The sequence below is a fragment of the Mauremys reevesii genome, linkage group 8, assembly GCF_016161935.1.
Source record: "Mauremys reevesii isolate NIE-2019 linkage group 8, ASM1616193v1, whole genome shotgun sequence".
Classification (NCBI taxonomy): Eukaryota; Metazoa; Chordata; order Testudines; family Geoemydidae; genus Mauremys; species Mauremys reevesii.
The window spans coordinates 96,900,983-96,928,807 of NC_052630.1; the positions used below are offsets into that span (position 1 = coordinate 96,900,983).

At 45.8% G+C, this 27,825-nt stretch overlaps 1 protein-coding gene across 4 annotated transcripts; it reads left to right on the plus strand.

Annotated features, from left to right (window-relative positions):
* CDCP2 (CUB domain containing protein 2) lies at positions 1-27,668 on the plus strand. 4 transcript variants are annotated; one of them, XM_039486011.1, is made up of 7 exons: positions 1-128; positions 2,014-2,106; positions 12,979-13,326; positions 14,270-14,611; positions 16,062-16,415; positions 25,487-25,665; positions 27,034-27,668. In XM_039486011.1, the coding sequence occupies exons 2-7, from the start codon at positions 2,031-2,033 to the stop codon at positions 27,349-27,351; spliced, it is 1,617 nt and encodes a 538-aa protein (XP_039341945.1). In that variant the 5' UTR covers positions 1-128; positions 2,014-2,030; the 3' UTR covers positions 27,352-27,668. The 4 variants fall into 4 exon arrangements, with proteins under 4 accessions (XP_039341945.1, XP_039341948.1, XP_039341949.1 ...); XM_039486014.1 differs by having other exon boundaries at positions 16,062-16,271; XM_039486015.1 differs by having other exon boundaries at positions 14,270-14,581; positions 16,062-16,271.
* The last annotated feature ends 157 nt before the right edge of the window (positions 27,669-27,825 follow it).

Sequence of the window (27,825 nt, forward strand, 5' to 3'; positions counted from 1 at the left end):
TAAAGCATATTGGCTGACGACATGGAGGAATCTTCACCCTGGCTGCTGCAGCTGTACCTCATCAGTGAAGCGAGGACTCTGGTTTCCAAGACTGCCAGCTCAGCACCTTTCACCAGCACTGATACATGGTAAGGATATGACACCATCATCTGCTGAGGACGTGGCGTTTTCTGAGCATACCACGCACCGCATTTAACAAGGGCGGCCTCCCCTGCTTAGGGAGTCCAGGGCTAACTTGGGCATTGGTGTGTACTAACACAGCACCAAATAACCCCTGCATCCCTCAGTTGAAATGCTAATGCATTCCTGTAAGTGAGCGCTGGGAAACAGTTCTCAGCGTTCATGGAGATTGGGCTAGAAAAAAATCAACAGAGGAGTTACAACAACAAACCTGCAGTGGTAGCAACCTATCTGTGCACAGCGGGAGAGGCAAGCCAAGTGAGACATGCCAGTGAACCAAGCCCTGATCCTCTTACACGTAACTATTTATTGTTTAGACTGTACCACATAAAGAAAAACAGACTCAGGAGAGCTGAGTCCAGATCTGCTCTGCTACAGAATTCTTGTGTGACCTAGGGAAAGTCACTTAATCTCTCTGTGCCTCTGTTCTCCATCTGTGAAATGTAGATAATACTTCCTTTCTTCCACCTGATGCCTGTCTTGTCTATTCAGATTGTAGGGCAGGGACTGAGTCTTTCAATATGTATGTACAGGGGCTAGCAAAATGGGGCAATAATCTCAGTTGGGGCCTTTGCATGCTACTGTAATACAAATAATTATTAATAATAACCAGAGATGTACATGATGCTTTTCAGACAATAAACAGGGGCATGTCCCTGCCCCTAGGAGTTTACAATCTGAGAGACAAAACTCAGTAAGAAATGACCATAAAGAAAGGGTGAGGTATAAAACAAAGAGGACACCAGGTCTGATCGTAGCAGATACATCTTGTTAGTTCCTCTTTTTTTAATAGCAATATATTAAAATGGGAAGTTGAGTTGGGACACTAAGGGGAAGGAAGTCAATTTAAAATAATTTGTGTGTAATCTTTTGGAGGCAAATCTTTCAGGACATTCTTAGCTAAGCAAACCTGCCTTGTTCCCACTTGAATATACACAGGTCTCCTTTTCCAACATCAGGCTGTGCCCAACCATATTCACAGGTAGTAACTAACCACCAAGCTTTGCCGGAATCCTGCCAAGTTTTCAGACCGTGCTGCTTTTTGCCACTCAAGCCAAGATACAAGACAGAGCCAAGAAAATGGGCTGCCCTTTCTCATCCACTTTTCACCAGCTAAATGCTGGTTAAACGTCCTCCCCCTTCCAAGCCCTGCTGTGCAGCACAAAATCCTTCTGTTTATTTCACTGGCAGTTTTGAATTGCAGTTAGGACTAACTAACCAGCCCAAGCCTTTGGGCAGATAAGCGAGCAAGCACCTTTGCATCTGAAGCTCCCTGGATCTTTGATATGCGCATCGCATGACATCTCTGGGAACAGCAGTGAAACGTGGCTTTTGTTTAAAAATATGGACTAAAATATGTTCTCTGTTTCTCTTGCTTTTATCAACAGTTGGCTTTGTGCAGCTAGTGCCTGCGCCGCAGTATAAATCAAGTTAATTCCTAAGGTACTTTTCTGTGTTAAGGCTGAAATTCCCATTTTGGTTCACTGTCTTGCATTGTGAACTAAATTATTTTCATAGCCCCAGAAGGGCACGTTGTCAGCACAGACTTACTGCAGTTATATACCATAGCCGAAACATTAATATCTCTTCTAAATATAGCGTATTGACAAGGTATCTGGTATAGTGTAAATCCTAGGGACATTTGATCCAGATCATTAAAACCAAGTGAAGGGAGCAAGGAATAGATCAGGTTACTAATTCAAACATGCAATGAATTATTAATTCCACTATTAATTCTACCAGCCTCCTACTTTTTTTTTTCTTTTTTTTTCAGTTAGGCGGCTTTGAGCATATCCTTGCTGTTTCATGATAGTACATTTGTTTGCTTCGTAGCACTGGTGTGTCTGAGGATGCGGCATATTCACGTCGGGTGTCTTGTGGCAATGACTTTCTTGTGGGTGGCAAACAGGATGCATGCTAAGAAAGGTAAGACTCTGTTCAGCTGTGCTCAGCACCAAAGCACTGAGGGTTAACTTCCAGGGGATGTCCAGCTGGGGTAGCTCTTACAGGACTCTCGCAGCAGGCACACTCCTAGGTCACCTGCAGTGTGTATGCATGAATGAACGGTGCCCGTTTCATGGGCTTTTTGATATTCTGTCTGGTTTATCAATCTCTGATGTTGTTTTAGGGCCTGATCCTGCCAGCCCTTATTCACATGAGCCAGCCTTACACACGCACAGTCTCACTGGCTGCAACGGAACTAGACGTGTGAGGAAGCAGTTCTAGGCCAAGCCCTTCCGTATTGTTATGCGTTATTATTATTACCGTATTTACTCATTTGTAAATGTCTCCTTTTCATTTAGATTTTTAATGTATGGACAGTACAGTGTTTGCAGACGTGGCTTGGGGCAGCGCAGCTCCCAATTCTCCAGCAAACAAGGGGTTAATCTCAGCCCAACTTCTTGCACATGTGCTCAGGGGATAGGCTATCAAATGACTGCTTGGAAGACAGGCGGTGAATGGCAGGGCTCCCCCTACCCCCAGGGTCATAGGACTGAGTTGAGTGCCAGGCTGGGGGGTATTTGCAGTTGCTCTGCGTTTTTTTGCTTATGTTAAGCTGATTAACCCTTGTCCCTTGCTAGCGGCACCCCTGCTCTGTTTCTGCTGCATCGTCCCAACCGTTTACACAGTAGACTGTATGTGCCAGTTCCTAAGCTGGTATCTCTATCGAAATCAATGGACCATGTACGCCAGCGGAAGGCCTGGCTCTAAAGCAGTGTGGTAGTTCTGGATTTGCTTTTTAACTATAGAAATGAAATATTTCAACCGCATCAGTAGAACCCTGTGCCATTAACTTATTCATCAGCACTTGGGCCTTCTTTGTAGGAGGGTGGTGAGGCACTGGACTGGGTTACCTAGGGAGGTGGTGGAATCTCCATCCTTAAAGGTTTTTAAGGCCCAGCTTGACAAAGCCCTGGCTGGGATGATGTCATAAACAGATAGTTAAGGGTTAAGGTCTCTTTTACCTGTAAAGGGTTAACATGCAGTACCTGATGACCACCTGACCAGAGGACCAATCAAAGACAAGATAATTTCAAATCTCTGTGGAGGGAAGCCTTTGTCTGTGTTCTTTGTTAGAGTTCTCTTTTTGGATCTAAGAGAGGCCAGACATGTCTCCAAGTTCTCCTGGAGTAGTTCCTACTATTCAATAGTGAGTATTAATTAAAAAGGCGGATTAGTCTTATAATTTGATTTCTACATTTGCAATTGTGTGTTTGTTGAAGGAAATTCTTTATTCCTGTTTGCTGTTACTTTGCTTTTACTGAGAAAGAAAGGAGGGGGGATTCTCTCCAGAGATTAATAAGTTTAGACCCTGTGTATTGTTCCATCTTGGATTACAGAGACAAGTTACTTTCTTTTTATTCTTTAATAAATCTTTTCTGTAAAGGACTTGGTTAATCTTTCTTTGGGTGGATTCTCAGGGAAAGGGGAGGGGGAGGCATCCCTCTGTAGTTAAATCCCGGTATCTCTCCTAGGAAAAGGGAGGGGGGAGGAAGCAGGGGGGAATGGTTTATTTCTCCTGGGTGTAAGAACTTCATAGATTTGGGGCTCTTGGGATCCCCAAGGGTTCTGGGGAAGGACTGTGTCCCAATCCACGTACCTGATTGGGTGGTGGCAGCTTTTACCAGATCTAAACTAGGATTTTTAGTTTAGAGGGAAACCAGTGCAGGTCCCCATTTTGGAACCCAACAGCTCTAAGTGGGGGTGAGACCTATGACAGATGATTTAGTTGGTGTTGGTCCTGCTTTGAACAGGGGATTGGACTAGATGACCTCCTGAGGTCTCTTCCAACCCTAATATTCTATGATTCTGTGTAGCGATGTGTCTAGTCTGGGGGAAGTTACTTTTTCCTTGACAGTCACTGACACAGGATAAAATGCTTTAGAATGCTGCTTGGTTGATTTTATGGTTCACTCTTTTAGTTTGCTAAAGATTGAGGGATAGCAATGTGGAAGTCTCTACATCGGTCTCCAGTTACTCTTCTGAAATATTTGTTTGCTTCTCTAAGTATTTATTTTTCTAAAAACCCACCTCCACAACCAATTACTCTTCTTTTAAACTGGTTCAGAAGTAGGGAAAGTCTAGCAGAGGAAATTCCGGCTAAAAAACACTGCCACATTAAGGATTTTGTAGAGTCAGATATTGACAGCTTGGTTTTGTCACTAAATTAACTAGAGAGACTCATACTCCCTCCTTTGGAGGAGTTCAGATGCTCATTAGAAAGATACAAAGGCAAGTCACAAAATCTGGATCCAGATATCAGAACTTCAGCAAAGTTAAGAGCTGTTTTTAGTTCAGAGCTTTAGCTCTGTCTTAGCTCTGTCTTGTCTGTAAAATGAAGGCAATGTGGATTTGATCCTGGACTAAGAACATGCGTCTTTCAGATCAGACCATGAAATCTGTCATGTTTTCACCAATAATCAGTACTTGTTTCTCATAACTGGGCTTCCTCAAACATTATTTTCTACACAAAGGCCCTTGCTACTGGTGGGGAAGCTGCCAGGAGTACATGGACTCAGTTTGATTCGGAGAAGAACCTGAGAGATTGGCTGTTTGGGGCTGGAGGTCCTGTGGCACCAGCATCTCCCAGTGGAGCTAGGAAGCCAAAGGTGCACAAAACATGAGCAATCCCAAAAGTTAAGCTACCCCTCTTGATCCTCCCAGGGTTTGATTTCAGTTCAAAGGACGGGCAAGAGTTTGAAGCTGTCCTGGTGTCTGAGAAGTCGGGAAAGATGTGAACTCTGGGAACTATTTTTGCAAGATGCTGATCCCTTCAGTGCCTCGGAAGCCAGTGGGAGCTGAGGATGCTCATTACTTTGCAGGATCTAACGTAAGGCTGGGGTATTTCCTTGCTGGAGGAGAAATGACTGGATCCAGGTGCGGGATGCTGCATTGCTACTCCATGCACACTGCACACAGAATTACAATGCACACATCAGCTCTGTGGTGGCCTCAGAGCGGGATGGGGCAAAAGCAGTGTAAGCGGAAGTGCTCACATGGGTGCAGCACCACATCCAGAACGTCACTCAAACCAGCTCTGTATCAAGTCCCCAGGCACACGGCAGCTTCCCTGTGTGTTTTGACTCCTCCAGGAACATGCACCTGAGCTGTCAGTCAAAATTACTGCAACTCCAGCCAGCTGGGATGTGTCATTCAACCTTGCGGGCCTTGAATTGCTAAATCTGGTGGGGCTGTGCCAGTAGGTGGTCCCCCTTTGCCCATATATGTATTAATTATAATTCATTATAATTATTTTATTATATCATATTATAAAATAACACCGAGGTGTCCCAGCTGAGTTTGGGGCTCCATTGTGCTTGGCACTGTATGTACACATCATCCGAGACACTCCCTGCCCTAAAGATCTTTCAGTCTAATCAGAGGTGATACCAAGGCACAGAGAGGTGAGATGACACCTCTAAGGTCACACAGCAGGTCAGTGGCAGGGCCAGGGCTAGAGCTCAAATCTCCTGACGCCCAGTCCACGTGACTAGACCACACTGCCATCTGTTCTGCAACATGAAACAAGTCCACTAGAATTCAATGAACCTCCCTCTTAACCCAAAGTCCTCACATGGTGCTGGCTGCTCATGAGCGATTGTCACTTACTGCGCTCACTTAAGTACCTTGAAGCACTGAGCTATTAATTCATCAGTAATTGTCTCTGAAGTAGCCTTTACCCCTCCTGCAGGCTCCCCATTCAGCTATGTATTTCAATAACATTATTAGTTTAATACCTTCCCCACATTACTTTAGCGCCTATCCCTGGTAATTACCATGTCAATTTGCTATCTGACCATCCTGCCCATGCGCAGGCGCCCACACATGAAAATGTATATTAACCGTTTGTTTTTGACTGCTCATCACAATGCACATTTATCTTCCGTAGCAGGTCACAGCACTGCCAAGCATAATGAAAAGCAATGTGCAATGGCCAGCTATTGATTTGCAATAGACTTTGCCCAGACTGAGAGCATATAGACTTGTTTGTGAATCTACACATGTCCCTCAGAAGGGACAAAGGGTATTTCTTTGCTCCCAAATGTGGTATACAGGGCCAGATTTAGGGGAAGGCGACCCAGGCTACTGCCTGGGGTGCTGGGCTTGTGCGGGGGAGCTGGGCTTCAGGTGCTGTTTTTGTCATTAGCGTTAAAAAGGAAAATAGAATGTTTGAAGTAAAATGTTTCAGGTATTCCTTATGTGGATTCATTTTTCACTAACCTTCTAGAATGTTCTGGACCTTTGTAGAATGTCATGGAACTTTTCAGACTTTCTGAGAACTACATTTTCCTAGAACCTCCTAGAATGTTGTCAGCCATGTCCTCCTGGGTGTATAAGGGGTGGGGCATTGCCAGTCAGGCAGTGAGATATAAGAACAAAATGAGAGCCCAGGTGCAATATTGGGAACCTTGTTTTATTGTGTAATTGTGAAGTGTACTTGTGTTTTAAGACTGAAAGTGTGTAAGTAGCGACTAATAAAGGACAAATTTAATGAGATGGCAGAGATAATTACCAAATCCCTTTCTATGCAACAATTTAAAATAAATACTGATACTTCTTTTGCCCTGCTTAACACGTAATGTTTGATGACTTTCTAAGACTGCAGAACATAGACTTTTGCTCTCCCTAACACTATCTGTTTTCTCCTAAAGAAACTAAAAGATGTCTCTGAAGAAGCCTTCAGGAGCTCAGTATAGGAAGCAAAATGCGCAATTGCAATCTAGTTTGCAGGAAGGGGCAAATTTGACGGGGAAAATATCTGAAGCCAAACAAGATAGGCCGGGCTTTAGGCAGTAGTGATTGTCCCAGTGCAGAAGAAATTGAGGAGCAAAATATAAGTGATGGAAGTCCTATTGCTAAGGAATTAGCAGATTTTCCTGAGGATAAGAAATGGAAATGTGAGGAAAGTGATGGAGAATCATCCAGTTTTCCTGGCAACATAAAGGAGAGTGATAATAAAGAAGAATGTGGCTCACATGAAAAGGAGAGTGATGACAAATAAAAATCTGGTTTACATGAAAAGAGAGAAACTATATAGAAGAATCAGCCTCACATGATGACAGAAACAGCAGTGAGAAAAATTGCACACCACAAATCGCTACATCAGATCCTGCTTTATGACCAGCAATCCTAAACTCTGCCGATATTGATTATACAGTTTTGAATGAGCTGAGCAAAATCGAGGATATGACATTTCCAGTAAATGAACAGAAGTGACACTTCTCAAAGTCACACTGTGAAAGAATGCTCAAGAATGGCAAGAAACTGAATCAGCATTGGCTAGTTTACTCAAAATCAACTGACAAAGTGGTCTCTTTCTGTTGCAAAATATTTGACAAGAATGCCAAATTCTTGTGTGCGCTTTCTGTGTACAATTACCAGCATAGCTTAACTGATGCTCTGAAGCAACATGAAAAGTCACGCAGCCATTTTATGGCCTACTCCAAATGGATGGAGGGTGAGTTCAGACTCAAGCTGAATAAATCCATAGATGCAGAAAAGCAAAGCATTGTTAATGTAGAAACCAAGCATTGTAGGAACGTGCTCAAGTGTCTGATCTCAATTACCCTCTTCCTTGCAAAGAATAATTTGGCTTTCTGGGGCTCATTGGACAAGTTGTTCACTGACCATAACAGTCATTTCCTCAGTTTTGTCAAGCTCCTTGGGAAATACAACGATTTCATGTGTGAGCACCTACGTCAAGTAGTTTCTAAAGAAGCTATGGACCATTACTGCAGCAAAACAATTCAAAATGAATTGATTGACCTTTTGGCTAGGAAGGTGCTTAATAACATATTGATGCGTCTCCACAAAGCAAAGTACGACGCCATAATAATGAATTGCACTTCCGACATTAGTCACAGTGAAAAGATGTCATTTACAGTAAGATTTGTTGATGATGAGGATGGTTGAATCCAAGTAAAGGGACACGTTATCTGTTTCCGTCCTGTGAACGACTCTACTGGAAAACGCCAAACAAAACTGTTTATGAACATTTGGAATGAAAATAAAATAAAGCTTCAGAACTGCCGCGGCCAAGGCTATGACAATGGCGCAAACATGAAGGAAGAAACAGTGGTGCCCAGGCAAGGATCCTTGAGCTGAATCCAAGAGCTTTCTTTGTTCCTTCTGGCTGCCATTCATTCAACCTGGTTGTGTGAGATGCAGCATCATCTTCTTTAGATTCAGTATCTCTCTTCAGAGGACTGCAAAGAATATGCATCCTGTTTTCAGCGTGAACTATCAGGGAGAAGATCCTCACGGACAATGTTACAAATCTGAGGGTGAAGCCACTAAGTGACACTTGTTGGGAGAGCCAAATTGACAGCATAAGGCCAGTGAGGTACCGAGTGACTAAGGTTTATGACGGCCTGCTGGAACTGGTGCAGTCAAGTAAAGCCAAGACCATAATCAGACACGAGGCACAAAGCCTGGCAAACAAGATCACTGACTTCAAATCTCTGGTGTCAGTTGTGGTTTGGCATCACATCCTGTTCCGAGTAAATGTTGTAAGCAAGGCATTACAAACTCAATCAATGGACATCACGACCACTACTGTTTTGATGAGAAGCTGCCTTGATTTCGTTGTGGCCTACAGAGACAACGGATTTGAAGATGCCATCACTGCTGCCAGAGAAATGGTGGAAAACTTAGGAGTTGAGCCTGTCTTCAAGGAAACTCGTATTCATCGGAAGAAGAGACAGTTTGGTTATGAAGGCAGAGATGAGATGATGGGAAGCTCGGAAGAAAAATTCAAGAGGGAGTATTTTTTCTCTCTCATTGACACTCCTTGAGTATCCATTGAAGAAAGGTTTGGACAAATGAAGCACCACAAAAAGACCTGACCTTATTAACACTCTTGAACAATTGTACTGACCTTAACCAGATGCTGATACATGGGAAATGTTCGGACGTCAATGATAAAGACCTCTGTGTCGAATTAGACAACATCAGTCACATTTTGCAACACGGGAAGCACTCTCCACTCCAAGTTCTACAATTCATTTATGATGCAGAGCTGAAGGACACTTTTCCTAATGTGTGGATAGCTTTGAGGACTCTGCTCATGCTGCCGGTCACAGTTGGGAGTGGGGAGCACAGCTTTTCAAAGCTCAGGCTCATTAAAATATATCCTCAGTGGACTATGACTAATGAGAGACTGACATCACTTGCTATTTTATTGCTTGAAAATCCCATTGGCCAGTCTCTGAATCTCTGACGCTGTGCTTCAGTTCACAAGGACAAAGGCAAGAAAAGCAACCTTTTGAACTAAAGGACTAGAGTTAACAGTCTAAGGATGTCACCTACTGTAACACTATTTAATACTGGTTCACCCAATGTTGGTGCACAGTTCAATTTCTTGATGTTAGTACATTTCAGTTATTCTTAAAATTAAAAAGTTTCTATAAGCTTAGAGGAAATGAAATTTTTTTATTTGCTTACATATAAATACAGATTTACACATCCTAGCATGCAAATTTATCATCTTATATGACAGGGATAAATCATGCATGTAAATCGTGCATCAAAGTCATGAAATGGGCTACAAATGCAATAAAAAAATAAGGTATTCAAAAGTTTAAGAAATGAAGAGGGGGCATTTTGTCTAGGGTTGGCCCTGGTGGTATGTGCTTAGCACAACCATACATTCATCCACTCTCTGATTATGGTGAGCTGCAGGTGTTTGCCAGCTTCTTCCCTTTATTTTATAGTAGCTACATTGCAGTATAAAAGAGCGAACAATGGACACTACACCGCTCAGACTGGGCAAAGCTGGAGACTTTCCACACAAAATGCCAATGTCGTATATCGAGCATAAAGTGGAATGACTTAATCTGTAATGCAGATGTTTATGGTCATGCCGGTCTACAGATTACTGGGGACATTGTCCACATATGGCACCTTATGTTTTTCGGACATGTTGCGAGAATCCCACCCGACGTTCCAGCGAACGCCGTTCTCCGGATGGCTTGTAACATCCAGGATAAAATTCCACCAACCGAGGGGTGGAGGTGGCCCAGAGGCAGACCCCCTATTACATGGGTTCATCAAGTCTGTTACGATGTTGGACTCTTGGGCTGACAAGCCCTTGTGGCCACAGAGGAATGGACCAAATGGTGAACGATCACTGTGGCCAACAGTTCAGCTGTGCGTTGAAGAAGAAGAAGACATTGGGATATAAAGTTTTCATTAGAAAATCAATCAGTAAATCCATAAGTCACTGGTAAATGAATCAAGCCCTTCACCCCCGTTTCTTTGAGCTTAGATTCTCAGATACTAGCTTTAAATATTTTCGTAGCACTTGAAAGATGAATGCCAACAAGGCTGAGTACTCACCTACTTTGACAGTGGTTTTGTTCTACAGTTCATGCTTTCAGGGGCCAGGTGTTTATATGCTGTAACATACCCAGGATACAATCTAGACTAGTGACTGTGTCACTCCTGCCTTCTAACCTGGGGTGTCCTTTACACTGCTTTGCTGTTGTTGCCTCCACTTCCGGACTGCTCACTTTAGCATATAAATCACTCCCAGCTATGTCTGTGAGCATTTGCATCCCGCCAGCCTGAATTAAATGGCAGGGTGACCCCAGCACATTCCCACTTCCAGATTTCCCCCCAGAAATGTATATACTGTACTGACCAGCCCTCTCACAGACTATACAAGCTCATATAAAGTCCTGCATTTTATTAAGAGACATGATATGCACGAATCCTGTAATGCCAAATGGATTTGCCCAAACTCTTCAATTCAAACACACGCATTTAGATAGAACAAGTGTGCTAACTACAAGAGATAGATTTAAATGAATACAAGTGATGAGGCATAAAAGTCAGAAATGGTTACAAGAAACATAAAGATCAAACACAACTTAATGCCTAACTTAATAAACTATGATAGATTCAAAGCACAGTTTTTCTCACCACATGTTCTCAACAGTGTTACTTGGCTGAACTTCTTAGGCCAGGACAACCTTCTGTTAATGGCTGCTTCCTTCTGGTGCAGTGAATTGATGGACAGAGAGAGAGGAGGAGGAGAAGGGGGTGAGGTCCCTCGGTGTGTTTGTCCCCCTTTGTATAGTGTCAGTCTCTCCCTTGGAAAGCATTTCCAACTGAGATTCAGGAGACAAAAAGTCTGTTTGGATTAGAACTTCTTGCTGTTCATTTGGGGTTTTTTTTTTGTTTTTTGTTTTGCTAAGATATAATTTTTTTCACCCATACCTCCTTTCCTGCCAAAGAATGGCCACTTATCGGGTACTGGCCTATTGGCCTTGTTTACGCCTGGCTGAGTTGTCAGATTGCCCTTTGTCTCTGAGGGATTGGTTTAGCCAGCCCCAGACTTGGAACATGTTTTAGTAGAATCTTATAACTTTACACACAATGTTGCTATACATGTTTTACCAGGACAATAATGCCCAGCAACTTCTGAGTTTTCAAATGACACCTCATGAGGCATACTTTGTACAAAGATTGTTACAATAGAGTGCAAGAGGTGAATTCAGGGGTATATTTTCTCACAGACGCCCTTTCCAGACAAGCTCCTTCTGTGGACTTTTCCTCAATGCACTATTCTTCCACTGATTAAAAGACAATATTTGGCTGTAAATTGACGGTCTGGTCTCCTTCTGGGGAAAATACAGGCCCCAGCTAGCTCTCCATATGCTCAATGGTAGCCAGGAACATTGTGTGGTTGCTGTTGTGTATTGGGGGTGGCAGGATACTCTCCTGTGGTTCTTGGTGTTTCATGACTCCTGCTGTTCCAAGAAGATACTTTGCTTCATGCACAGTACCATCTCTGGTCCGCCTGAGAGAGCTGCACAGAGGAGGAGACGGATGGAATGGCCACCCAGCACAGCATCCTTCTTCATGGGGTGGTGGAGCTGTTAGATCTGCCTTCTAGATTCAGTTTGTATTGTTGTTGTCATCTCCCAGACAGTCAGTGAGTTCTGGAGTACAAAGGCAGCTTTCCAAGCAGGGTACAGCTGAGGCCAGTGTCTCCACTGGTTTCAGATTCACTTTGGTTTTTTTCCAGCAAGAAAAAGGACAGAAAGGACCACACGGAGCTCGTTTCCAGGAGGGAGATTTCAAACAGGCAGCATGAGTTAGAGTGGGAAAGCTCTACTGTGTAGCTGTGTGTATTCATCTAGAGCAGGGATTGGCAACCTTTGGCAGCGGATTTCCCTGACGGGCCGCATGCCAAAGAATACAGTAACTCCTCACTTAACATTGTAGTTATGTTCCTGAAAAATGCAACTTTAAGTGAAAGGATGTTAAGCGAATCCAATTTCCCCATAAGAATTAATGTAAATAGAGGGGTTAGGTTCCAGGGCAGCTTTCCCTGCTCTGCAAGCATGCCGTTGCCGATCCCTGATCTATAGATATAAATATAAACAACTCGATGACCTGAGAGGGACCAGTATCCTGAGATTAGAGGGGCAAAGTGAGTGAGCAAACTATCCCTGAATGAAAATAGATTAATAAATCACTATCAATTATTGTTCCTGTAAATGACTTTGGCACAACAGCATCACCACCACGTTGAGTTCCATCTTAAAATCCCACTTCTGGGTTCCTGCTCTCTTTAGCCTGAAGTACTTTGCAAATGTACAGAAAATCACTTTGTGCACCACTGAAGTCCAGGCATTTCTGGGGTGGAACATGGATGCTGTTTAAGAGCAAACAGCTACAATGAGCAATGATTGTAACTGGTTTGCAAATCATCGGCTTCGGAGATTTACCAAGCAGATAAATATTCTGTGGTTTGTTTGTTTTTTATAAGCAATGTTTTGTTTTCTCTAGGTGTCAAATGTGGTGGAGTCCTCTCCGCACCATATGGCAACTTCTCCAGCCCTAATTTCCCTGGACTCTACCCCTATGACACCGAGTGCACGTGGCTCATAGTGGTCACAGAAGGATCCTCAGCCCTGTTGACCTTTGACCACTTTGACCTGGAATATCACGACAACTGTGACTACGACTACCTCAAAATCTACAACGGCTTCTCCGAGGACGAGGGGAATCTCCTGGGAAAGTTCTGCGGCAAGAGCTCCCCTCCTCAGTTTACTTCTTCCTGGCATGTCATGTCCATCATCTTCCACTCAGATAAGCACGTGGCCAGTCAAGGCTTTTCTGCAGCTTACCGGAAAGGTTGGAATAGGTTTTATGTGGAGTCTCCTCAAAGGGTTAATGCATGAAATGCCTGGGTGAAAGGCTTCTAGGTTTGCTGTGTAGCAGTGGACAAAGAGACTGTTGCACGAGCACCTTTGAAACAAACGGTGTCCCACAAAGTAGAGTTAAAGGATTAGACAGAGTGAACTAATGAGGGATGTGATGAATACCCAGCTCAGTTCTGATGCGAATCTGGTCTGTTTGAGGGTGTTTTGAATAAACTCTGCTAAAAATCCCCTCCGAAAAACGACAGGTCTTGCATAGTATCAGGCTTAAAGTGCAGCTCTGGTCTGAAAAGTGAGTCTGCAAAATCCTGGGGCTCCAGGTTGATTATGTCCCAGTGATTTCCAGTGCCAGTGTCCTTGGTTTACAGCTAAAAGGATGGCTTTTCTAACAGCCAGCCCACAGTTTACGCTCTGAGACAAGCCGGTCTCTTTCCTCCTTATGAAGCATCACCAAGAATAAAGGTTCTGGGGGCTTAACTGTGTTGTTAGACCTGGGCAACGAGCAGCAGGGATGCACAGGTATAACCAAGAGAAGAATTCAGCCCTGCCATGGGACCTTAGTGCTGAATGAGCATCATGTGATGTACCATTTTGACTAATAAAAAACAGGACAGGAGAGTAAAAAACACTTTCTCTACCATGCCCCTTTAAGGAGGAATCTCCCAGGCCCAGTACATTAGTCCATCGTCAGTCTCCAGATGGAATGAAACTTGGGTTGCTCTGCTCATTTGGCAGGAAACCTCTTTTCCTTATAGAGTTGGAGACAACCTACAGCCTTTTGCACCCCCAAGCTGTTTCTTTGCCTCCTTTGTTCCTCTTTCCAGGGCTGGGGCATGTGTGTCGATGTTCTCCATCCCCTTTGTGGGCCATGGGACTTCCCTCTGTTATGTGTGTAACCCGTCTGTGTTTGTTTCCAGATGTTTGTGGAGGAGTGCTCACAGGCCTTTCCGGCGTGATAACAAGCCCCCATTACCCTGAGAATTACCCCAACAATGTTGAATGCCGCTGGATCATCCGGGCAGTGCCCAACTCCATCATCAAGCTGGTTTTTGCTGACTTTCAGATGGAAAACAATGAGGGATGCAATTTTGATTACGTGGCTGTCTATGATGGGCCCACGATGGGGGACATGCATCTCAGCCACTACTGTGGGAATATGAAACCCCCTGATATCGTCTCTTCCACGCACGAGCTCCTGGTGGTGTTCAAGTCAGACTTCAACATAGGAGGTAGAGGCTTTAAGGCCTATTTTTTCTCAGGTATGGAGGCAACTGTTTGTCCAGCGTAAGCTACCAGATATATGGGAAGCCCTCTGGGCCCTCTCCTTCTCCACCACTGTCCCAGGATGTTGCTCTCACAAAGGGGGTATAGATTCACTGTTCCTCCATCCATGGCAAGATCTTTTGTGTGCAGGCTGGCAAGTGAAATGGTTTGGTGTCATGCTTGTGAATTGTAAGCCTCCCAGAGTATATGAGGGGCTCCCAGAGAGTGGAAGGGGCCCTTTTAGTGGCTGTCATATCCATTTAAATAAAAAGTACATTTAAGAGTGTTCAGGGCGACTGAACTGGGACTCAGGAGGCAAGAGTTTTATCCCCACCTCTGCCCCGGCTCGCCGTGTGATCTTGAGCAAGTCATTCCTATCTAGGTCCTTCTGTGGCCCCAATTACTGTAGCATCAAAGCCTCCCCAAAATGTTTATGGGGCACCCTTGTAGAGAAAGGGTATCAGCCTCATTTTACAGATGGGGAACCGAGACACAAAGAGATCAGGGGACTTACCCAGAGTCACACAGGAAGCCTGTACCAGAGCTGGGAAGTGAACCTACAGCTCCTGTGTCTTAGGCTAGGGCCTTAACCACAAGACCACCCACCCTCAGTTAGAGCTGTAGCCTGCTTCCTTGAAATCAATGGCAAAGCTCCCACTGACCTCTGTGGGGTAGCACTGTCAGGAATCAGGGCCTGCAGCAGCAGAGCCAGACTCCAGCAACCTAACGAGCACAGCTGGCCTGTAGCAGGCTGACAAATAGGCCACACTGCATGATTAGGGTGACCAGATTTCGCAATTTTATAGGGACAGTCCCAATATCTGGGGCTTTGTCTAAAATGGGCGCCTATTACCCCCATCCCGATTTTTCACACTTGTTCCTCTGGTCACCCTATGCATGATTGGTGGGAAGAGTCAGCAGACTGGCTCTGAAGCCCAGCTGCAGCAGCTGTGCAGTGGCTGTGATAGTCCCTGTGTCTGCTTAGTTCCAGCCTTGCCTCACTGCAGGTAACCTAGGCCTGACCCCCGGACTCCTGCTCTGACCTGTAGCCATGACCTCTGCCTATGTCCTGGTCACGTGACATGTTAAGCTTTTAACTCCTGTTTCCTTGTCTTTAGATTGAGGATAAGGATCCTTTTCCCTTCTTTGCCAAAGCACACTGATGTCCTCAGCTGAAAAGCCCTGCATGGGTGCTTGTTGTTATCACTGTTCTTGAAATCCTTTGCATTGTGTGGAGTCTGGCCGCAATTGTGCAGCTAATGACCCCCCCTAACTCTTTGAACGTTTGGGGCAGATCTATACAGCATGTGGCTGTGAAACCTTTATGTGAAAAAGATAATTTGTTGTGATATATTTTAGCAATAAATCAAGGGAACCCCCCAGCAGCTGCTCCCTCCACACACGGGTTTCGGTTTGGTTGGTAATGCATTTTCTTTTTCTAACCAGGCAAATGCCAGGAAGTATACACAGCCATCAAAGGAAATTTCTCCAGTCCTCAGTATCCCAACTTTTACCCCAACAATATCAAATGTCATTGGACCATCCAGCTCCCCCCAGGATACCGAATCAAAGTCTTCTTCCTGGACTTGGCTCTGGAGGGGCGGAACAGCCTAACAGATGGCTGTGATTACGACCATCTGGCAGTGTTTGATGGAGGTACTGAGAAAGCTTCCCTCCTGGGGAAGTGGTGTGGGAGAGAGATGCTGTCTCCCATAATATCCACTAGAAACAAACTGCTGTTGGTCCTCCATACGGACAGGAACACGGCCAACAGGGGGTTCTCGGTAGCATATATTGGAGGTAAGGCATGACTCAGTGCATTGATCCGGTTCTCCCTCGCTCTCTGCTGGATATTTGTAGGGCAAGGCAGCGGAGAATTATAAGTATGGAGACAGTCAGTAAAACCTGACAGCCTGAGTTCCAAAAGTACATGCACAAAAATGTGAGCAAATTTGTGCACCAAACTTTTGCATGCATGAGGTTACTATAATTGCACATGCAAACTGGGCAACTGTGCAAATGGCTAGCCAGGGGGGAGTCATAACTGGCTCTTTGCATGTGCGATTACCCAGCTGTACCTCTGCAACCACTGTAATTGCACATATCAGTTAGGCACTCTGCTGTTCAAATGCCTAATCGTGCATGACATATTTTTGTATAGGGATTTCACACATGCAGTCAGATCTGCAAAGACACTTTTAAAAATAAGTAGGCCCTGAGTTATATACTACCCCAACCACCTAGCCTTGGGATGGAAGGGTTCTGAGACACCGAACGAACAAAACACTAGGCCATGTGGAGTGACACCAGGCAGGAGTTTGGCTGATAGGGTCGTGCACAGGAGACTGGCCAAACCATGACTGGGGAACTAAGTGAGTACCTGTGTTCCCAAACCTTGTCTCGCTAAGATAGCTACCAACTAACAGATGCTATAGCTTGAATACTTAACACAATAGCATCTGGGCATCCTCCAGTAAACTCCTGCCCTTCATTCATAACTACCACCCTTCCACTGATTGGCGATTATTTAAAAGCCTGATTTAACAGGCAAGCCTTATAACAAGCTTGGCTCCAGCCACCTATGAAAAGGAACAAGATCCACAGGTTAGGAGGAGAGAGGAGAGGAGAGAAAAGGCAAACACGATCCTAGGCTGTATTAGGCTAGGCGCTTCCTGTAAAGAGAGAAAAATGTTTAATGCCCCTGTACAAGGCACTGGTAAGACCTAATTTGGAACATTGTGCACAGTTCTGGTCACCCTGTTCTAGAGAGATGGATTCAAACTGGAACAGGTGCAGAGATTTGCTACTAGGATGATCGGGGAAGGGAGGGGAGGGGAGGGGAGGGCCTGTCTTATGAGAGGAGACTGGAAGAGCTTGGCTTGTTTAGTCTAGCAACAAGAAGGCTGAGAGGGAATATGATTCCTCTCTGAGTCTGAATACATTTGGCAGGCAAATATCAGGGAGGGTAAAGAGCTATCTACGTTAAAGGACAGTGTTGGCACAAGAACAAATGGGTATAAACTGGCCATGAACAGACTCAGGCTGGAAACTAGAAGAAGGTTTCTGACCATCAGAGGGGTGAGGTTCTGGAGCAGCCTCCCAGTAGGAGTTGTGGGGCAAACAATTAGTTTTAAGAAAGAGCTGGACAAATTTAAGAGCACAATTATATGATGGGGTTGCTGGGATGTGGGGGGCTGCCCTGGGGCTCCCTTCTGGTCTATGTCTATGTTTCTAAAAGCTCATGCTTCAGAGTTTCAGCTGGCCACCAGGAGGGGCCAGGAAGAAATTCTGCGCATTCCCCCTCCCCCATGTATTCTGGGAGGTTGTGTGGAGATGGTTTGTTTTTGTGTTTATATCTCCTTCCTCTGAAGCATCAGGGATGGCCACGGTGGGAGAAGGGACATTGGGTGGGATGGGTCGGGCCAGGGCTCTGAGGTGGCTCTGAGCATTCTCATTCTCAGGTGCTGGGCTGGCTGGTTCTTGCTCACATGCTCAGGCTGTAGCTCATTGCCACACTCCACGTATTTTGCCTTCCCTGCAACGTGTGAGTCACTTGCCAGGATTATTTGGGTATTTCTCACTCAGTCATTTCCCTCCCACTGCAGGGGCGTTGGACACTGGTGCACCTTGGTCCCCTCCTATTCTCTGCCTGTGGCACATACTACTCTAGTCTCCTGTGGGCTGGAATACTTGGGTCTCATTTTGGTTGTTCGGTTTAGTGTGCGGGTGCTGGGCTGTTGGTGGCCAGTGATATTTAGCAGATCAGACTAGATGATCTGGTCGCTCCTTCTGTCCTTAGACTCTGAGACTCCCCTGAGGGGCAGATTATCCCACATCTACCTTCTGTAGGGTTTCTTGCACCTGCCTCAGAAGCATCTGGTGCTGGACGCTGTTGCAAACAGGTTACTGGACTAGATGAGCTACGAGTCTGATCCAAATTGGCAATCCCAACGTCCCACAGAATACGTTTTTGCCTGTCCTGGAAAGCTCATGCCTCAAGCTGCCAGCAAGGAAAGTTTTCTGGCCTGTGTTATGTGGGAGGCCAAATGAGATGATCATAGGGCCTTAAAATCCGTGAACCTGAAGTGTCCTAGTGGGGACCTATTTAAACTCTCTCTTCTGTTCTTTGATTATTATTTATCTCCCCCATGTCTCCCACATCTAGAGACTAATCTCCTGCCCTCAAGACAGGATGGAGGTTTGGCTGGAATTGACGGAGCCCCTTACTCCTTATCTTCAATGAGTGAAATTAGCGCAAGCAGTAAGCCCACTTTTGGGGGGAGGGCGTCCATATCAGACTGGCAGGAGGCCTCTTCAAACCTCAGCAAGAGACTCACTCTCACAAGGAATATTCCCTTGGAAACAAAAGTGTCCTGTGGACTCAGTTTTCAGTGAGACCTTCCTGGACGTTTATCTGCAAAGCCACATAAGTATTCTGGGGTTTGTGAGATACCAGCAAGGGCTGTGTCTTTGGAAAAGACCCAAACCAGACTCTGTCAGCCTGGAGGTTCCAGGATATGGAGATAGTTGGCGGGAGGAGCTGCCCAGATGCTGCCTTGCTGTGTAATGCTCCTCATATAGTTGTCAACCTTTGTGCCTCCTCAAAAGCGGGCGAATTGATGGCATTCATTGTATTTCAAAATAATTGTGTTGGAGCTGACCTGTGTGTCAGGGATGATTCATGACCTATTTCTGCTCAAGATGATCCTCTCTGAGTATTCAGAAGGCTTTTAACTGAGGAGCTGCTTGTGTGTGTTTGCGGATGGGACTAGCATAGCCTCTACTGTGCTTTCTTTTTTCCTCCACTTACAGTCACAGTGCAGGGTAACCTCTTGGGCTGAGTAGTAGAATGAGAAGGGGGATTATAGCTGTGCCCGATAGTGTTGCTGTAGTTTAAGGTGGAATCAGTGTTGTGATTACAAACCTCATGTACTTAAGGTTTTATAACTCAGACACCAAAGTTCAAACTTGTTGTATGAGATTCTGAAATCCTGGCCAAACATCTTATGCTCATAGAGACACAATCGTCCCAAATTACACCAGTGGTGTGCTCTGGGTGCAGGATTATTCTGGGTTCTGTGGTATAAAAGACACTAGCTAGTTGGCTTCAGCCACCATGACTCCAGAAAGTCTTCAGTTTCACCTAATTTTATGTTTGGCAAGGGATTCATCTGCTTCATGCAGCGGGCATTTTCAGAAAACTCAGTAGAGCAGAGGGGAAGGAGGAAGGTCTGGTGATGAAAGGAGAGGACTGGGGAGTTGGAAGGAGGTAGTTATAGTCTTCACTCTGTCACCGACTTCCTGTGTGAGCTGAGGTAACTCACTTAATCACCCAGAGCCTCAGTTTCCCTAGCAATAAAACAGTGATAGTGTCTCCCTTCCCTACAGGGGTGTTATGATGCTTAATTCATTAATATTTGTGAAGTGGTTTGAAATCATAGGATGTACTAGAGAAGTGCAAAGTGTTCTATATTAATTTCTGAATAGTGTCTGCTCCTGGCATAAGGAGTCTGTAACTTACCAATGGATTTTTAATTTGGGCATATTTTCCATTAGAAGCTAGTGATCGTTATATGAAAAGGCCAAGTTAGGCCCAATGCATCTAAGTACATATGCTCAGCAACGTGCCATTTTAGCAGCCCATAAACACATAATTTTATCACACCACATCTGTGTAATAAGAACTTTTAAAAAATGAGTGTGTTAACTCTCACCATGCTGCTGGGAGGGAGGTTCATAAGAATTCTCTGTTTTGTAAAGGGGGAAATTGAGGCGGAGAAGCTAAGCGACTTGCCCAAGACTGTGGAGTTCACACAGGGGCTGCTGACTCTCAGCTCTGTGCTCAGTTCACGAGGTTGTGCTGCCTCTCACACGAGCTTGAGAAAGTGCACTAAATACCACAACCAAAGGATCCCTTTTAAGTCACACTAACGTTGTCATTCTGACCAGCAAACCTAGGCCAAAGTGCAGGTGGCACTCCAGGGCATAGTATGGTCTCTGCCCATGTGTATAATTCCCATTGGTGTCAATCATGCATGCCTGTTAAGGGCATAACATGGCCCTTATTTAGCTGTGTCTACACTACGGACCTTACAGCAGCACAGCTGCACCACTGTAATTTCTCTCGTGTAGCTGCTCTATGCCAGCGGGAGAGAGCTCTCCCGCCGGTATAATCAAACCACCCGCAACAAGCAGCAGTAGCTACGTCAGCCAGAGAGTGTCTCCCGCCAGCACAGCGCTTTCCGCACGGGCGCTTTTGTCAATGAAACTTTTGTCGGTGGGGGTGTGTTGTTGTGGGGTTTTTTTCATACTCCGACCAACAAAAGTTTTACTGACAAAAGTGCTAGTGCTAGTGCAGACGTAGCCTCCGTTTCACTGAGCCAAGATATTGCCAAGGTCCTTCTGCCTTCAGATCCATACTGGGTCACTCTGATTTTGTCACAATTCACGTGATGAGTGAGGTGCTGCGCTTAGCCTCCTGGACCCAGATCCACAAAGCTATTTAGGCTTCTAACGTCCCGTGATTTCAGTGGAAGGTAGGAACCTAACTGCCTTTGTCGATCTGGTTCCTAATGTCTGTTCTGCATCCGAGGCCTAGTCTCCGCTACAGAGTTAGGTTGATGCAAGGAGTTTGTCGATCTAACTATAGAAGCAACTACACTAAAATTTCACTCCTGCCAACGTAACTGCCCGCTACACTGAAGGCTTGGACACTTATGTCGGTATAACTTACATCGCTCAGAGGGGTTGCCCATTTTGGTTAGCTGTGTTCCTGGAGATTTCATCACATGCATAATCTTTAATCTTTAATTCCTGGAGATGCCAGGCCAATCCTGGTGGGTTGGCAACTGTATTTGTGAGTAAGCCATCCCCCTGAGTGACATAAATGACACCAACCTAAGCGCCAGTGTGGACAGGGATACGTTGGCAGGAGAGCTTCTCCCGCCGACATAGCTACTGCTTCTCGTGGAGGTGGTTTTATTATGCCGACGGGAGAGCTCTCTCCCGTCATCTTAGAACATCTTCACCAGACGTGTTACAGCGGCACAGCTGCAGCACTGTAGTGTTTCTAGCCTAGTCTAGCCCTCACTTAGCTCCACCTCCACGAGAGGCGTCAAGTCAAGGTCGATGTAGTTAGGTTGGTGCAGTGCCAGTGCACTCACTGCGTTGCTTACGTCGACTGATGCTGGCTGTCAGGAGCCATCCCGCAGTGCCCCACACTGACCGTACAATCGATACGAGCGCTCCTGGGGAGGACGCACACCGCCAACAGGAGGAGCAAAGTGTAGCCGCGCACAAGCAATGTCATTATTGGAAAGGCTGTCTGCCAACGTAAATTAGGTCACCTAATTGTGTAGTGTAGCCAGGGCCGGCTCCAGGCACCAGCGAAGGAAGGAGGTGCTTGGGGCGGCCAATACAAAGGGGCGGCACTCCATCCGGTACCGGGGTGGCACCTCCGGGTTTTCAGCGGGAATTCGGCAGCGGGTCCCTCAGTCCCTCTATTCCTCTTTGAGCTACCAGCGAATTGCGTCTGAAGAGGAAGAGAGGGAGTGAAGGACCCGCCGCCAAAGAATGAAGCGGTGCGACTGAGCTGCCACCGATCGGCTTTTTTTTTTTTTCCTGCTTGGGGTGGCAGAAAAGCTGGAACGGGCCCTGACTGTAGCCATGCCGTGTTTCTGCCTCGCGCCTCATAATCACTGTGGTTTATTGTTTGATTTCCTGTAGCATTGAGAAGCACTCATGGAGAGCAGGGCCGCATTGTGCAGCTCGGTATATACACATAGTGAGTGACAGAGTGTAAGCTTTTCAGGGCAGGAACTAAGTAGACAAGACAGACAAAGGTGAAGGAGGGGATGGAGGAAACAGGTCAAGTGTTTCCCCCAAGGTGATGCAGCAAGTCAGTGTCAGAGCAGGGAGCCAAGTCTCCTGAATCCCACTAGACCCATGTTGAATAAATCCACATGATGCATGTTAAATTTTGAAAGGAAAAAATAGAATGCAAAACCACTGTTTTCCTCAGCAAATTATCTCTGCATGTTACTTTCCTACACCTGCCAGTGATCTGTGTGCACACATCTGCTTGCAGTTAACAGTCTGTGTGGTACAAACCTTCCATAGACAGCCGCTGCAAAGGAGAATGACCATCTTCATGATGGAACCTGGGATTGCTTCCCAGTGCACAGAATGAGCCTCTTGCGTGAGGTTTCCCTTGGACTGACTCTGTCTTTGGAGTAGAGATTCAAATGGTAAAGTGTTGTACTCTGGCTCCAGAGAGGAAGGGTGGTCTGGTGGATAAGGTACTGGACTGGGCTCTTGGCAAACTCGGTTAGATTCTTACGTGTCCTGTGTGATCTGGCACCCCTTGTTTATTTAGATGACCAGGGGCAGGACCTGTCTTTTCCTGTGTGTATGTACAGCAGTTAGCACAGCTGGGACCCAGTCTGATTTGGAATCTCTTGACACTAATGGACAATGCATAACAATCACCCTAGAGGCTTGAAACTGCCCTCATTAGCCTGGTCTGCACTAGCAGGGTTAGATCCCATGGTGGCAAGTACACTAATGCTGCCACCAATGGCGCTCCCTCAGTGGCAGTGGAACAGTAGGAGAATGTAAGGAAAAGGCCTCAGTGGAAGTCCAGATGCCATGGTGTGCTCAGTGCGGTAATGGGCGAAGTATATAAAATGACATATGGAGAGAGGGCTCTATCAGGCTCTTGTAATTAGCATAAATATTTTTCTGTCTAGCTGGGCCCATGAAAGGATGTGAGTTGGGCTGTCCATGTGATTTATGGTCATTTTAAAGGAAGCCTTCAACTCGAGAGCGAGGATCCATTTTCTCCTCCCCTTGATTTAATGCACTCTAGTTATTTGGTAAATCTTCTAATGGTTCTATAATGTACTAAGTGTAGTAAAGTGACACGATTTTTTCCCTGTTGATTTTATTGCATCTTATCAGTTTCATAAGAGTCTGATTCTAACAGAGTGAGTTAGAATAATTCAATAATTCATATTGTTAGTGTTTGGGCCAAGCCTCGGTGGGAGGTACCTTTAAATACTGTGGGTTTTTTGTTCTTATTTCCCTTTCCACATGGTTTATATGTTTGTCTTCTCCATGTAGAAAGGCCAGCTGCGATAGGCAGACACACATGCGACACTTTCCGTAGATCTATGGATTAGGGGCCTGATTCTCCATTGCCCTGCTCCTCAGGTAGGCAGTTACACTAGTGCAAAGTAAAGTGCACCGGGGTCAATGACTGCACAAGGTGCATGGCCACGAAGAACCAGGCCCCCTAGCATTTTACATCGTCAGAGTTCACCGTAGCCCTTGATTTGTCTTCTTACACCTGCAAGGTAGGTATTGTTACCCCATTTTCTAGAGCAGGGGACACGGAGGAGTAGAGTCCAGGGACACTGATGCACTCAAGGCCATTCCAATATTAGAATGCAGAAGATCCTAGATCCCAGTCCTGTGCTGCATGCGGTTCAGCCATGTGGTGCTTCATACCCGTGTCTGACTCACGGAGTGATTCCATTTCTGAAAAGCTGCTGACTTGCTGGTGCTGGGTGTAACATTCCCCACAGCTGCAAGATAGACCAGCAGGGTCTCTAACAGAAACCTCCCATGTTTTGAGAACTCCATGTACTACATGCACAGACTGTCTACACTACAGCAGTTACGGCACTGCAGCTGCACTGCGGTAGTGTAGACACTTCCTATGCTGATGCATTGCCCCATGAGGAGCACAGGAAGACAGAATGCTGTGCACATGCTCTCAGACCCCTTTGTGGGCTGCAGCCTTTACCTGACCAGTTTGACTGGCATCCTTCGCACCCCACTGCTCCTCCAGGGAGGGGGCTGGCAGAACCAGGCCCAGAGTATTAACCAAGTGGTGTGCGGACACAATTCATGTGTAAGGCCAAGCATGCCAATAATGGGTTACAAACTGGTCTGAAACGTGCAGCATCGGTAGGATCTTGGATAACTAGATCCCAGGATAAAAACAACAAGGAGTCCGGTGGCGCCTTAAAGACTAACAGATTTATTTGGGCATAAGCTTTCGTGGGTAAAAAACCTCACTTCTTCAGATCCCAGGATGGTCAAGCTTTTCTAGATTGTCAGAAATGCTCTGAATCGCATCCCAAAGCAAAGGGATCTAATACACACCCTGTTGTGTTCCCAGCAAGGCCGGCTCTAGGCACCAGCATTCCAAGCATGTGCTTGGGGTGGCACTTTTCAAGGGGCAGCATTCCGGCTCTTTGGGGATGGCACTTTTCAAGGGGTGGCACTCCATTGTTTTTTGTTTGTTTGTTTGTTTTGCTTGGGGCAGCAAAAAAGCCTGGAGCCAGCCTTGGTTCCCAGTGGATGCTGATGCAGAATTTTGCTAGCCCCAAGTGTTCAAAAATCACGAATCAGGCCCCCAGAAATCCTGAGATTGGGTTTAAAATTCATGAGACTTTTAAAAATGATAAATGTAGGGTTCTTTTTCTTTGCCTTCTTTCTGAGACTTTAGGTTACACTCAGATCATGCACTTTTAAAGATCATCTTCACTACTGTGAGGACTAGAAACTACTGTTTTGGGTTTTTTTAAATGGAAGCTGAAATTCTCACCTGACTCCAGCAGCTGGGGCTTTAAGAAAAACACTAGATATCAGAAGCCTCACAATAAAACCACAAGCGTTGTCAGCATTGGTCACTTGCTTGTGGACACCACTAGTAGTCGTCTTTGTATGACATGGTGACAATAGCAACAGTGCCACTCTCAGTTATGGGAACTGCCTTGTACTGTACACTGCACAGTACTGATGAAAATCCCCACTCGGTGCAGTCTTGGGAGTTTTAGACGAGCTTCTTTCTTCCCCCCCAACAGTTGTTCCCGTGAACGTCAGCTGCACGCGAACAGATTTCCAGATCCAGATTCCTGTGCAGTCTCTTGCCCAGCTGGAGAGAAATAACATTTATTTAGGGACCCCATCCTGTCCTGCCCAAGTGGTTGGCCTGAACTTTAAAATACACACCAGGTTCGACACCTGCGGTACTGAGTCCCAGGTAAGTGATCAGTATAATAAGGAGTGAATCCTATTTACCTAAAACAAATACAGTAAGATGATAAAAAATCTGTGTCTATGATGCACATGCACACACACATAGTAAGAGACAGTCTGTCTCCTGACGAGCTAGCAATCCAAATATACAAGACTAAGGGTACGTCTACACTGCAGGGGGGAAAAATCCTGTGGCACCAAGTTTCAGAGCCAGGGTCAGCTGACTCAGGCTCACAAGGCCCAGGTTATGGGGCTACAAATAGCAGTGTAGAATTTGGACTTGGGCTGGAGTCACTAGCAGGGTTTCAGAGCCCCAGCACCAGCCTGAGCTTGAACATCTACATTGCAATTTTATAGCCCCACAGCCTGAGCCTGGGCTTGTTGCGGGTCTTTTATCACAGTGTAGACGTAGCGAAAGGGTCTGCGAGAAAGGAACTATTAGCCCCATCTGTATAATGGGGATAATGGATGAAGTGACTTGCTCAAGGTCAGCATTTTGTACAGTTGATTTAGGATATGTTCTTTTGGGTAACTGTAACCTGCTCCCCACATGAACGCAGGCCTGAGGCAGAGGGCACTGTGCACCCAGCATTTAGTTACTCAGATCAAAACTATGCACATGCTTTTGGCAGCCCTGGCTGGCATGAGCAAACCCCACCATTGCTGCATCCAAAGAACTCCATGCACTGGTCTCGCAACATTATGCCCATGGTAAACTAGCCCCAGTTCACCAAAGGGGAAACTGAGGCACAGAAAAGCCCACCTCTTTAGAGGTGATCACTGATTCTGGGTGCCTTTTTGCATATCCAGCATGCAGCTCCGTGGGTCTTATTCAGAGATGCTGAGGGCCTGTCGCTCCCGTTGACTTCAGCTGGAGTTTGGGATTCTCAGGACCTAGGTGCTGGACAGCCAAAAAACTGAGGAACCCAAAAATCAGTGGCCATTTTCAAAAAACTTGGCCCAAGTCACTTGCCTAGGCCCACGCAGCAAGTCAGTGCCAGAGCCGGGAACAGAACCTACAAGTCCCAACTCCCAGACCTTTACGGTGGGCATTGGCCTGACATGGTTGAGTTGCTGAGCACTTGCAGTTCTCAGTAATGCCCCTGTGGAAATAAGGCTCCCTGTTTCTAGGGAATCTGATCAACCTGATTTCTGCCCCGTGGCCTGTCATATTCTCAATGCGCGTTCTCAGCGCATGCTTTCAAGCTGCTGGCAATGAAATGCCATGAATACCCTGTAACTCTCCTTTCCCATGAAGAGCCTAACTCCAGCCACACCCTGAAACGTGTTACTCTGGGGGTTTCGTTTTTATTAATTCAGAAGGCTGACAAGTAAAACCAAACTCTTGCCCTTTAAAAACTTTGTCTTGTAGAAAAGAAACCACACGTCTGTGATTGTCAGTATCCTGTATATCGACTTCTCGGCTGGGAGCCAGGAGGACATTCATGAATATGAAGTGCAGTGCGAGCCTAAGAGGAAAGAAGCTTCAGTAACCCTTATCTCGAGCTCCGACCCCTACCGGCTGACCCAGGACGCTGAGAACCTGGTGGAGCCCAGCGGGCAGGATGCAGAAGCAGTGGAGGCCTATGAGAGCAAAAGCCAGGACAGCAGTGACATTGTCTTCATTAGCATCTGTATTCTTGCTGGTATCCTCATGGTGATTGCGGTGGTTGGACTAGTGCTGCTATAGGATGCTGCCTTCGGCCCAGTTCCTCCTTGGCTGCTCTCCATCCCCGTCACAGACACACATGTACTGCCAGGGTCCTTTCATCCAAGATCCTGGGCTTAGCTCAGCTGCTAAAATGGAAGCTCAGCTTCCATGTCCTAAAACAGAGGTTGGGTTCAACCTCCATCTCCTCTCGGTTCTCTGGAGAAATTGGTGCAATAGGCAAACAGCTCCTCTTCTCAGCTATATATTTTTTTCTTTCCATCTGTCAATTGGGTTTAGGAATCTGATTGTTGGGTTTCATTACTCTTCCTACAACTGTTTCCAGTGGTGGGGCTACAGTAAGGGGTGTAATATTGTTTGCCTCTGGCTAGAAATATCACTATAAATAAATTTTGGCTGAATTTTAAAATACAAACACTGGGTAGATATAAAGCCCATATCTATTGGTTTATACACACACACGCACATAGCCAAGGTGGGGGAGGTAATATTTTT